This window comes from Salmo salar, chromosome 28 (genome assembly GCF_965601325.2).
Source record: "Salmo salar chromosome 28, fSalSal1, whole genome shotgun sequence".
NCBI lineage: Eukaryota > Metazoa > Chordata > Actinopteri > Salmoniformes > Salmonidae > Salmo > Salmo salar.
In genome coordinates, this window is record NC_138318.1 from 33,022,841 (window position 1) to 33,036,319 (window position 13,479).

Below are 13,479 nucleotides of genomic sequence, written 5' to 3' on the forward strand. Positions count from 1 at the left end.
TGCACCACAGACTGTCCAAGAGTTGGCGGATGCTTTAGTCCAGGTCTGGGAGGAGATCCCTCAGGAGACCATCCGCCACCTCATCAGGAGCATGCCCAGGCGTTGTAGGGAGGTCATACAGGCACGTGGAGGCCACACACACTACTGAGCCTCATTTTGACTTGTTTTAAGGACATTACATCAAAGTTGGATCAGCCTGTAGTGTGGTTTTCCACTTTAATTTTGAGTGTGACTCCAAATCCAAACCTCCATGGGTTGATAAATTGGATTTCCATTGATTATTTTTGTGTGATTTTGTTGTCAGCACATTCAACTATGTAAAGAAAAAAGTATTTAATAAGATTATTTCATTCATTCAGATCTAGGATGTGTTATTTTGGTGTTCCCTTTATTTTTTTGAGCAGTGTATATTGCAAAGTTACTTACATCTGTACATTAGAAGATGAAGGGCCATCTGCTCTGGGATCAAAGCATCAGGCTGCAACACTGAACATGTGAATCAAAGTTTGTCTGTATACGTGTGTGTGTGCATGTGTGTGCGTGTGCGAGTGTGTGCCTGCATGCTTTTATCATATCTTGTGTCTGTGTCTTATGTCTTTCTTATTTGTGTCCTGTGTGTTTCTAACATTTTGTGTGTGTGAGTGTTTGTGGTGTATTGGAGGTGGACATTTCCCACAGTTAGCTCCTACACAGTGTGGAGACTTCTCTTCCTTTGACTGGGACGAACATGGATCTGACACAGGCTGGAGCTCATCACAGGACATTACAGAGACAGCTATCACAGGACATTACAGAGACAGCTATCACAGGACATTACAGAGACAGCTATCACAGGACATTACAGAGACAGCTATCACAGGACATTACAGAGACAGATATCATAGGACATTACCGAGACAGCTATCAAAGGACATTACCGAGACAGCCATCAAAGGACATGACCGAGAAAGATATCAAAGGACATTATCGAGACAGCTATCACAGGACATTACAGAGACAGCTATCACAGGACATTACAGAGACAGCTATCACAGGACATTACTGAGACAGCTATCACAGGACATTATCGAGACAGCTATCAAAGGATATTATCGAGACAGCTATCACAGGACATTACAGAGACAGCTATCAAAGGACATTACCAAGACAGCCATCAAAGGACATTATTGAGACAGTTATCAAAAGACATTATCGAGACAGCTATCAAAGGACATTACCGAGACAGCCATCAAAGGACATTACCGAGACAGCAACCAAAGGACATGACCGAGACAGCTATCAAAGGACATTACCGAGACAGCAATCAAAGGACATTACCGAGACAGCTATCACAGGACTTTACCGAGTCAGATAAAATATATTACAGAGATAGCTATCAAAGGACATTATCGAGACAGCTATCAAAGGACATTATCGAGACAGCTATCAAAGGACATTATCGAGACAGCTATCAAAGGACATTACCAAGACAGCCATCAAAGGACATTATTGAGACAGTTATCAAAAGACATTATCGAGACAGCTATCAAAGGACATTAACGAGACAGCCATCAAAGGACGTTACCGAGACAGCAACCAAAGGACATGACCGAGACAGCTATCAAAGGACATTACCGAGACAGCAATCAAAGGACATTACCGAGACAGCTATCAAAGGACATTCCCGAGACAGTTTTTTCACTTCTATTGTTAAAATGATTCTGGATTTTTGTTTATATAAAGGATATACTGTAATGTAACTCTCAATACGGAATTAAAGATTACATTTTCACGTTGATTATAATCTATGACCTATAGTAATCACTCAGGTTGTACAACTGATATAAAACACATTTGACGCAATCGTTTGGCTGCACTACAAAATGTGTGTAGTCTATATAAATTCTGCTGTTTATTGGAAATAAAAAAAATAACTAGACAATTCATTCATCATTTTTATTTCCAGATGCAACAGTAGATCAAGTCATTACATTTAAATAAATCATTTCCTGATCTGTCTCATAACATGAAATACTGACCTGCATAGACTTGATAATAGACTACAAAGAGAGAATACTTGTGAGCTCAAACTGATTACAGTGGCAGTTTCATATTTCAATCCAGTCAGAATAAATAAACAATTAGATGAGATAAACCTTCTGTTTTTCAGTAGACAGCGTTAGACCAGGCATTGTTTGTGGACAAATCCTGCACATAAACCAAATAATCTGTTGTGACGGAATGGGATTCATCGGATAACGAGCAGCAGTAGTTACAATGTTTAGGTTTTCCTCACTGATCATTTGGACGTATCAGGATTGGGCGAAGGCGGTGCTTAAATTTCAGTGCTTTGGCTGAGAGTTTCCTTTTGCAAAGGGTGGAGACATCGCAAACCCAAACTCTCAATTTCAAACACATGGACCCAGAACTAAATCACGCAGCTGACCAAATTAAGCAAGATTTTAGTTCTGGGTTAACCAAGATTAAACTCACCAAAATATTCTAGAGCAGCAATATATTAAGCGCAAGGGTACATACTTCAAACAGAGCACATTTAGATCCTATTGCCAGAGGTTTACATAAAGATGACTCCTCCATATTGGTAGGATGTGTGTATAGACCTCCTAGCTCTAAGGTGTCCTATTTGGATGACTTATGCACTGGTTTTGACGAGGCCACAGATAGCAACAGAGATGTATTTATCTTGGGTGATTTTAATATAAATTGGAAGGATCACAATAATTCAAATAGAACAAAATTGATGAGATATGCAGAGAACTGTGGTTTGAAACAAATGGTTAATGATACTACTAGATCATCAATTAAGTTGGGTCATCTTTCAAACACATGCATTGATCTGATTTTCTGTAATATACCATCGCAATGCTTAAAAGCCAGATCAATGCCAGTGGGCTGGACAGACCATAATATTGTGACCATAACCATGAACACCAAGGTTCCAAAGAAACCCCCTAGGATTGTGGTCAAGAGAATATTTAAAACATTTAATTATGAGCTATTTCTAAATGATTTGGCTGCTGTACCCTGGGAGATGATTTATCTAGAGGATGATTTAAATCACGCTACAGAATGTTTTATTGATTTGCTCACTGAGGTAATGGACCATCATGCCCCAGTAAGAAAGAGTACAGTTGGTGCTCGTCCATCTCCACGGATTGATGATGAACTGGGTGAGGCTTTTTCTCAAAGAAATATGTTAAAAGTCTTAGCAGCCAAATCAAAATCAGAAATTGATGAACAGAATTATAGAACATTGCGTAATTATGCAGTTAAATTGAATAAAAGGAAAAAAAGTTATTTTTCGAACAATGCTTTTATTGATTGTAAAAATGATTCTAAAAAGGTATGGAATACAGTTAAGGGTTTACTTGGTACATCTATCTCATCATGCCCATCTAGTGTGGAGGTTGATGGGAGAATAATAACAAAACCCGTTGATATTGCCAATCACTTTGCAGATTATTTCACAAAGAAAATGAATTTACTGAGCAACAATGTAAACATACATTCTTCCAAACAAGCTATTGTCCAATGGATTGATGATCATATTATGAGCAACAAGATCTGCTCTTTTAGTCTGCAAACGGTGTCAGTGGAGGAGGTGTTAAACCTTTTGAAGTCATTACCTGATGGGAAATCTACAGGTTATGATCTTATGGACCATTTTTTGCTTCGCTGTGCTGCTCCCCAGATTGCAGTTCCACTGAGATACATATTTAATTGGTCACTGTAAAAGGGGATGTTTGCAAATGTATGGAAGCATGCTAAACTTTGTCCTATTCCAAAAGACTGCAAAGAACCCGCTACTCCTGCCAATAGTCGACCAATTAGTCTACTCCCTACACTCAGTAAGATATTGGAGGGTATTGTGAGTAGACAAATATGGGAGTACATGGAAAATAATGATCTGATTACAGCCAATCAGCATGCTTATCGCAAAAATCATTCCACTACCACTGCATTGGTTGACATGACTGACCAGTGGCTCAATGCTATGGATAATGGCAAGTTTGTGGGGGTACTATTTTTAGATTTCAGTGCAGCATTTGATTTAGTGGATCATGAGATAATTTTGACAAAATTAATGCACTATGGTTTTAAGGAGGTAGCATTGAATTGGGTACAGTCATATCTAACTGACAGGAAACAGTCCACCTATATCAATGGTTCATTTTCTTCCCCTCATGCTTTAAGCTGTGGAATACCGCAGGGCAGCTGCCTTGGGCCACTTCTTTATTTAATATATACCAACGACCTTTCCTATGCCCTAGCTGAAACTCAAGCTACTATATTTGCAGATGATACTACAATTTATGCAGCAGGACAATCGGTTCAACAGGTACAGCAAGCTTTACAAGGAGATTTGGAGAATATTAGGGAGTGGGTTTGCCAGAATAAACTTCTTTTAAACACCAAGAAAACCAAAGTTATGTTGGTCTGTTCCACTAGGAAAAGGCCAAAACAGCATGGAATACAACTAAGTATGGGAGGAGTACAAATTGAAGAAGTGGCAGAAACCAAACTATTAGGAGTGCAGCTAGACAACTGCTTATCATGGTCATCTCAAATAACTAATCTATGTAAAAAAAATATTAAAACAGCATGTATAATCAGAAGGATAGCTAAATATTTACCAGAAAAAATTCTTAAGCAAATAACACAAGCTTTAATTGAGAGTCAAGTGAACTACTGTTCTGTGGTCTGGGGAAATGCATCATCAAGTGAAGTTAGGAGGCTGCAGACTGCACAGAACAAAGCAGCAAGGATTGTTTTACGGTGGAGATATGGTTTTTCTGTTGCAGTCATACGCAATGTTCTTGGTTGGTCATCAATCGACAAGATAATTGAAAAAAACATGCTTATTTTATTTCATAATATACATCATTTAAAACGGCCAAGTACAATTCACAACGGTAATCAGTTGGTAAGAGAAAGACATTCCGTAAATACTAGGAATAGATTGTCCACCATCTATGCGTTATCCAGACAGAAAAGAGAAATAGGCAAAAGAACATTTCGATTTAGAGCAATAAAGAAATTGAATAAATTAACTGAGCAAACCAGAAACCTTTCAATATATAAATTTAAACATTATTTTAAAACAATTTAAATATAATACACAGAAATATTGTGGGATCACAGTAGATGAAGAATCCATATTTTTTAGATTGATTATTTATTGGTTTATTACGTTAGTATATTATGTATGTTTGTAATAGTGTGTTATATGTGAAAATGTGTTCGTATATAAATTGTATTTTAATATTTAAGGACTCTTGGAAAATTAGTCCAAATGGGGACTAAAAGAGATCGAAATAAAATAAAATCCTCAGCGGCATCAGGCTTGACCAAGAGACAGTAGGAGAGAGAGAGACAAGAAGAGTAGGACCAGGGATGAGTGGGCCAGAGTTGCCCCACTGGCAGAAGTAACGACAGCGGTAGTTGCACTGACAGTTGTGCTGTTGGCATTGTTGGTGTCATTGATGGGGGTTCTGGCTGTGACGGGTGAAGGGAACGTGCCCACAGTAGTCTGAAGGAAATTCTGGAAGCGAGCGGTTTTGGTGAAGACCTGGATGTTGGAGGAGCGAGGACTCCGGCTCCATCGTGTTTTGCTGGAGCTGGTCTTGTTGCTGCTGTCGACAGTCAACACAGCAGCCTGGTACCATGCATCACCTTGCTTACACATCAGAGGACCACCCCCTTCACCCTATGGCGAGAGAGAAGAACCAACACACGGGGGGAGAGGTCAGCATTGTCATGTCAGATAGACAACCAGACTGGTTGCCTACCAAGCTACTTAACTGGAAGATCATTATGAAACTTGGGACTGTCCTCACTAGGTGGATCTAAATGTCATACCATCAGGCAGGCTCTGCTGACGCCAATTTTGGAGATGCCAAAGTCAAATAGATCACATCCCAACAGTTGCAGAGCTATCCTCAATAACTAAACAGACATAATGCAACCATCCTTGCTGTACACCAGTTGACACTTCTGAGTCGACATTTGAAACCCATTATTGTGCGTTTGCTTTGTTTGTCGGACCCATCTGTACCTGTCGAAGGTCCAAGGCAGCAGTGCAGATGTTATCAGAGGAGCCAGAGCTCTCACAATCCACCACAGAGGTCTGGGACTGCTGCAAGTTCTGTTCGGCTAAGAAACAAGACGGAATAGAGAAATACAGGACGAAAATCACAAGTTTTAAAAGAACATATTTATTTTATTTTAATAAAAGAACACATTTATATTATCAGGTAAGTTGACTGAGAACACATTCTCATCTACAGCAATGTCCTGGGGAACAGTGACAGGGGAGAGAGGATGAATGAGCCAATTGGAAGCTGGGTATGATTAGGTGGCCATGATGGCCAGATTGGGAATTTAGTCAGGACACCAGGGTTAACACCCCTACTCTTATTTTATTTATTGATTTCACCTTTATTTAACCAGGTAGGCTAGTTGAGAACAAGTTCTCATTTACAATTGCGACCTGGCCAAGATAAAGCAAAGCAGTTTGACACATACAACAACACAGAGTTGCACATGGAGTAAAACAAACATACAGTCAATAATATAGTAGAAAAATAAGTCTATATACAAAGTGAGCAAATGAGGTGAGATAAGGGAGATAAGGGGGAACTTTACCTAGCAGGGTCTTGTAGATGACCTGGAGCCAGTGGGTTTGGCGACGAGTATGAAGCGAGGGCCAGCCAACGAGAGCGTACAGGTCGCAGTGGTGGGTAGTATATGGGGCTTTGGTGACAAAACGGATGGCACTGTGATAGACTGCATCCATTTTATTGAGTAGGGTATTGGAGGCTATTTTGTAAATGACATCGCCGAAGTCGAGGATCAGTAGGATGGTCAGTTTTACGAGGGTATGTTTGGCAGCATGAGTGAAAGATGCTTTGTTGCGAAATAGGAAGCAAATTCTAGATGTAACTTTGGATTGGAGATGTTTGTTGTGAGTCTGGAAGGAGAGTTTACAGTCTAGCCAGATACCTAGGTATTTGTCCACATATTCTAAGTCAGAACCATCCAGAGTAGTGATGCTAGACAGGCAGGAATGTGCCATGGGATCTTTAGTGACCACAGAGAGTCAGGAGACTTGTTTAACGTCCCATCCAAGAGACAGCACCATACACAGGGAAATGTCCCGAAACACTGCCCTGGGGCATTGGGATGTTCTTTTCTTATGACCAGAGGAAAGAGTGCCTCCTACTGGCCCTCCAACACCACTTCCAGCAGCATCTGGTCTCCCATCCAGGGTCCAACCAGTACCAACCCTGCTTAGTTTCAGAGGCATGCCAGAAGTGTTAGTCTGTTCCAGTATTACACACTGACTCACCTCCACCCTGGCCCCTGCCCCAGCCAGCCACCCAGCACTGAGTCCCTATGCTGAAGGTGCTGCTTCCCTGGTCCACACAGATAGGCTGGATGTAGTCAGACAATGTGGGTTGGCTGGCCAGTCGGAGGATTGCCACGTTGTTCTCCGTCAAGTTGCTCATGGTGATGTTGATGACTTTCAGGGTTACCTCGTTGGGGTTGGAGCCGTTCTGCTTCAGACGACCCATGATCACGGTCCACTGAGAGGCGTCGGACTGACTGGGAGGTGGGAATAGTGAAGTTGGGGAACTTTAGCTTGGCATTACCGATACCTTCTATTTAATAGGTCCTTGGTTCAACTTGAGCACCAAGGTACTAAGTGATGGAGATCTGACCATATGCATCTGACCAACTCACCCGTTTACATACAAGTGGAGTGTGTTACCTGGAGAAGCACCCAGCATCGCTCATGACATAGTCCTCTGCCACCATTGTGCCCCCACAGACGTGTGTTCCGTTTGTCTGCAGACTGGCTATCCAGGGCCAGGTTCCCCCTGAGGCCAAGCCCCCACCAGTAAGGGAGTTCAAAGAGGCACTGCCGCACACCACGGCTGCAGAAACAGGGAGAGAAGCGCTATAGAAGTCAGGACTGATTTAAAGAGAGGGATAAACACTAACGTTTGGATGTGGTCAAATGGAGAGTTACAGATACGTTGGCTAAAGCTACAACAGGAGTAACAGATGGGTGTGGCTCAGAGAGGAGGCAGCAATTTGTGTGTTTCACAGAGGGAAGTAAATCCACTTACTTTCAGTGGTGGTCGCAGAGGCAGTTGTTTTGGTAGTGGTGGTCGTAGGTGCAGTTGTGGTGGTGGATGGGGCTGGAAGACCAGTACAGGAGACACTGAGGTCAGAATCAGTCCCACTGGAGGAGAAGGTGGCGTAGCCTGGCTGGTCACTGGTGATCTGGGTGTTGATCCAGGTCTGGTACTGAGACACTCTTGCGTACACTCCTGGGAGATTTGCCTGGGCACACCCGTTGCCAAAACTCACAACGCCAGACTGGATCCAGCGAGTACCCTGTTTGCTCACCATTGGACCTCCTGAGTCCCCCTATGCATTGACAGATTTACAGTCACTGAGATTAGATTTTCTTATGAAACATAATGGGTCAGTTTTTCAGACACTAATTAAACAAGGCACTGCCTTTAATGGATAATCTCTAATTAAAGTGCTTTTCAGTTTAGGACTAGGCTAGATATAATCTGAGTCTGAGAAACCAGACACAGATTAAGAATGTGTCATTAGCCCACATTGTAATAAACAAAGAAGATAACCAAGAGATTTTACCTGACAGGAATCCTTTCCTCCTGCTGATAGACCAGCACAGATCATGTTGTCAGTGATGGAACCAACTCCATTGTTACAGTTACACTGCCTGTTCCCCACTACTGGCACATCCACTTCCTGTAGGGTCTGTGGTGAGGGCAGGGACACTGAGGAGAAAACAGGTATTCCTCAACATACATAATACCTATCAGAATTCTGATCCATCATCAGCAGTACTTAAAGCAAGCTACAGCACTCACCTCCACTGCTGATGCTGCCCCAGCCGGTGACCCAGCTAGTAGCCCCAGCATGGAAGGAGCTGCCTGGTGCAGCTAGGCAGACTGGCCGAATGAAGTTTGTAAAAGTCACAGTGGAGGAGAGCTTCAGCAGACACATGTCGTTGTCTCTGGTACTTTTGGTGTAGTTGGGGTGGCGGATGATCTGAGTGACTGTCCGGTTCACCTCGTTGGGGTTGGAGCCCTGCTGGCTCAGACGACCCAAGTAGACCAGCAAATTTGATGTACTGGTACTGAGAGAGTAAATATATAAAAATGTAACAGTATTGTTTTTAAAAGAGTGGCTCAGTTGAGTTTGGTGTTCGGATTAAATGTTTCCCACAATCCTACAAATCCTTACCTGGAAAAGCAGTGAGCAGCAGTCAACACCCACTCTTTATTGATGAGGGATCCCCCACAAAAATGGCTGCCTAATCTGTGAAGACTGGCCTGCCATGGCCAACTCCCTGCAGGAGCATCCTGACCCCCCACGATCCTAGTGTTAAGAGGAGGGGTTCCGCACACTAACAGTGATAGAGAATGATGGGTTATTTGGAAGGTTTTTGTTGAATAGGTCACATTGGTGTAACAGTGCATCATAAAAGGTTTTAATCTTATTTAGAGAATATAGGTAAGTGGTGAAAAGGACTTACCACTCAGCTGTGAATGAGAGCCTGAAATACAAGACAGAAAGAAAAGGAAATCCCTTAATCCTTCCCTTACTCTCTGTATCCAAACCCTGGCATTTTCACTGGGTACACTTGGTTCTATCTAGAACCTAAAAGGATTTCTTAGCCTGTCCCCACGCCAGAACTCTTTGAAGAACCCTTTTGCATTCCAGGTAGAACCCTTTCCACAGACAGTTCTATATGGTACCCAAGAGGGTTCTCTCTGGAACCTAAAAGGGTTCTTCAAAGGGTCTGCTATGGGGACAGCCAAAGAACCCTTTTGGAACTATTTCTTTCTAAGAGTGTACATACTGTCCCATACTGATCAGAGTGAGCATACCGACTGACGTCAGCATAAGTACCAATTGTTATAACACTGGTTGTTAAACCTCTTAAGGATCGGACCCTTTTTTTGTTGTTGCCTAAAATGACATACTCAAATCTAACTGCCTGTAGCTCAGGACCTGAAGATGGCGGAAGAAGAAATGGCAGCAGTTTAACGGCGACAAACCAATTGTGCTATTATGTGTTTTTTTCATGTTATTTGTAACTTATTTTGTACATAATGTTTCTGCAACCGTATCTTACGGCAAAAAAGAGCTTCTGGATATCACGACAGCGATCCCTCACCTCAGATTAGACAAAGGTTTTTTCTTCAACAATCAGGACGCACAGGATGTACTTCAGACGCCTGACAAGGCCAAAATCCCCGTCATAGCCTGACTAACCGGTGCCCCCGCACATTGGCAACCCGGACTATTTGCATTGTGTCCCACCAACCCTTTTACGCTGCGGCTACTCTCTGTTTATTATCTATGCATAGTTGCTTTAACTGAACCTACATGTACATATTACCTCAATTAGCCCGACTAACCGGTGCCCCCGCACATTGACTCTGTAGCTGTACCACCTGTATATGGCCTCGCTACTGTCATTTTACAGCTTTTTATTTTATTTCTTTACTTATCTATTGTTTACCAAATACCTATTTTTTTACTTAGAAACTACACTGTTGGTTAGGACATGTAAGTAAGCATTTCATGTTGTACTCAACCTGTTGTATTCGGCGCACGTGACAAATAAACTTTGATTTGATTTGAAGCAAGTTCTTGATACCATTTGAAAGCTAACACTTTGAGGTTTGTGGGAATCTAGGAGAATATAACACATTAGATCTGGTAAAAGATAGTACAAAGAAAAAAACATGCGTTTTTTTTATCATCTTTGAAATGCAAGAGAAAGGCCACAATGTATTATTGCAATTTTGGCACAATTTCGATTTTGGCCACTAGATGACAGCAGTGTATGTGCACAATGTTTTAGACTGATCCAATGAACCATTGCATTACTGTTCAAAATGTTGTATCAAGTCTGCCCAAATGTGCCTAATTGGTTTATTGATACATTTTCAAGTACATAACTGTGCACTCTCCTCAAACAATAGCATGGTATTCTTTCACTGTAATAGCTACTGTAAATTGGACAGTGCAGTTTTCTGCCCATATCAGATATGTCCGTGTCCTGGGAAATGTTATTGTTACTTACAACGTCATGCTAATCACATTAGCGCACGTTAGCTCAACCGACCCACGGGGGGGGACACCAATCCCGTAGAGGTTTGCTTACCGTATGCTTCCCAGCCAAAACAGTTTGCGCATATATTATGACGTTTTGTTTTGGTCTTCAGCAGGTTTTTTTTCGGCTGTTCGTGCAAACCAAAAAAATTATTGAGGCAAGTCAAATTTCGGTAGTTGAAGTCTACGCCCTTTTGTCGGTGACTGGTCAAATGTACTACTTCTAGTAGGAGTGGAAACATGAACCCACTGGGCACAGACGTCAGTTCAATGTCTAGTTTAGATTTACTTTGGTTGAATTGTCAACTAACGTGAATACAATGTGAAATCAACAAAAACGTCACCATGTCATTGGATAAGGTTAAAAGTTGGGCGAAGAAAAATATGATATTCCCTTAATGTTGCTTACTCTTTTACATTGATCAACATCACTTTGACTGTTTGGGTTGAAATGACGTGAAAACAATGTTGATTCAACCAGTTTTTGCCCAGTGGGAAGTGTTTACTGTCATTTAATGAAAAATGACTAGATTTCATGCACATTTTTCCACTTGAGAAATACTGCACCAAACATCTTAGCTAGATGTTGAATTGCTAGACTAAGACCTCCTCGGCTCCAATTTACTCAACACTTTTGAAAACGCATAGGCCTACCTGTAAACTAGAATCTAGATGTATCAGTGTGACTTGTTACCTTTCTTCTTTCCTCAATTTCATCAGTTAGTATTTCTGCTTCACTCAATACTTTTGAAAACACATACCTGTCCCCCTGCACACATGTGGCTTATTAACTTGAAGAACTTGAAAGTTAAGTCTGCTAGGTATGCATTCCCTTCACCAACTAGTTATAGGACAACAGACACAAGAAACATATCTTCCTACCCAGTAAGTCTTACATTTCTCAGAAATCGCTCCAACATTTCCTGGTTGCAAAAATTCTTAATAGTTCACCTTATTTCAGTTTATATGACAAAACAAGCAGACATTGTGTAGAGAATCATTGTTCCATCTAAACCGCTGTGAATAACTTTTCCATAACCCAAAATATAATATTTTCAGCGGTTTGAAGTTGGTGTATAAACCCGAAAGTAAAAGACTCAAAAACGCTTCTTAGACTTACTTTCAAAGAGAATGAGATATATATATATATATATATATATATATATATATATATATATATATATATATATATATATATATATATATAACTGACATTTCTATGTGAAAATGGTCGGGTCGCCCAAAAAGTTACATATTGCAGTTTTAAATCGATTTGAGTTCAGTTAATTAATTCAGTCCAAATGTCTTTATATACAAACTGAAATAAACTTAGTAGCGGATTTCTTTAAAACCAGGTGAGTATAAATGAAGAACGCTGTAGGATAAAGACAGCGATACATTTAGAATTGTACTACTTACCTTTTGACAGGAATGTCACCATTATGGTCACCACACAAAGAGTCCTGAGGAAGGCCATGCTTTCTTGTTGGTACCCTGGACTCAATCTTACTTCCTAAACATCCCTCTCTTCTGTTGTCTTTTCTCAGCTCCTCCCTTCCACACACCACATTACCTGCTAGACACCCTTACATTCCTTTCGTCAAATTTTTTCCCCCTCTGTCCACTTCCTGCTAAGCATGCATAACTAATACTGTAATATATGGTTAGACAAAGCCTAGCTTTTTGGTTTCCATTACAGAGTTATAATGTCGGCAGTATTTTTATCACACCATTGCCAATTTAGAATAATTTTACTACTGTAATTTATTTGTAATTTTTCAAGACTTTAATTTAGTTGTATTTTTACTGTATTACTGTATTTTACTGTATTTAGTTGTATTTCAGACTGCCCGGAGCTGCCAGAGTGGCCAGACTGCCCGGAGCTGCCAGAGTGGCCAGACTGCCCGGAGCTGTCAGAGTGGCCTGACTGCCCCGAGCTGCCAGAACCGGAGCCACCTCCAGAATATAGGTGGGTTGGGGAGGGGGGGTGTAGCACAGTGCCGTCGGTGACGGCAGCCACCCTCCCTTCCCTCCCTTTTTTGTTTAGGGGTTATTGTTTGTTGGTTTTGTTGGGGTATTGGGGATTTTCTTGTGTTTTTCTTTTTTAGGTGCATCCCGGAGTCTGCACCTTGAGGGGGGGGTACTGTCACGTCCTGACCAGCAGAGGGCGTATTGCTTAGTCTTGGTCAGGATGTGGCAGGTGGTTTGTGTTTGTTGAATGTTGTGTTGGTGATTGGGACTTCCAATTGAAGGCAGGTGTGTATAGTTGCCTTTGATTGGAAGTCCTATATAGGTGTGTGTGTTTGTCTT

At 41.4% G+C, this 13,479-nt stretch overlaps 1 protein-coding gene across 3 annotated transcripts; it reads right to left on the minus strand.

Annotated features, from left to right (window-relative positions):
• Positions 1 to 4,844: 4,844 nt before the first annotated feature.
• Positions 4,845 to 12,942, minus strand: LOC123731449 (polyserase-2). 3 transcript variants are annotated; one of them, XM_014184708.3, is made up of 10 exons: positions 12,589 to 12,941; positions 9,581 to 9,601; positions 9,289 to 9,451; positions 8,913 to 9,181; positions 8,674 to 8,819; positions 8,133 to 8,436; positions 7,772 to 7,937; positions 7,349 to 7,605; positions 6,056 to 6,153; positions 4,845 to 5,707 (listed from the first exon to the last, which is right to left on the minus strand). In XM_014184708.3, the coding sequence occupies exons 1-10, from the start codon at positions 12,644 to 12,646 to the stop codon at positions 5,339 to 5,341; spliced, it is 1,851 nt and encodes a 616-aa protein (XP_014040183.2). In that variant the 5' UTR covers positions 12,647 to 12,941; the 3' UTR covers positions 4,845 to 5,338. The 3 variants fall into 3 exon arrangements, 2 of the variants coding, with proteins under 2 accessions (XP_014040183.2, XP_082826702.1); XR_014383049.1 differs by having other exon boundaries at positions 5,677 to 5,707; positions 6,646 to 7,605; positions 12,589 to 12,942; XM_082970576.1 differs by lacking the exon at positions 12,589 to 12,941 and having other exon boundaries at positions 9,581 to 12,322.
• Between the last annotated feature and the right edge of the window lie 537 nt (positions 12,943 to 13,479).

Excerpts from the sequence above, each read along its gene's own strand:
- LOC123731449 (XM_014184708.3), bottom strand. The coding sequence starts at position 12,646 with ATGGCCTTCCTCAGGACTCTTTGTGTGGTGACCATAATGGTGACATTC. Across the intron at positions 9,182-9,288 it reads GCTGCTCACTGCTTTTCCAG|TACCAGTACATCAAATTTGC; the intron begins GTAAGGATTTGT and ends TTACTCTCTCAG. Across the intron at positions 7,938-8,132 it reads CTCTGCGACCACCACTGAAA|CCGTGGTGTGCGGCAGTGCC; the intron begins GTAAGTGGATTT and ends CTGTTTCTGCAG.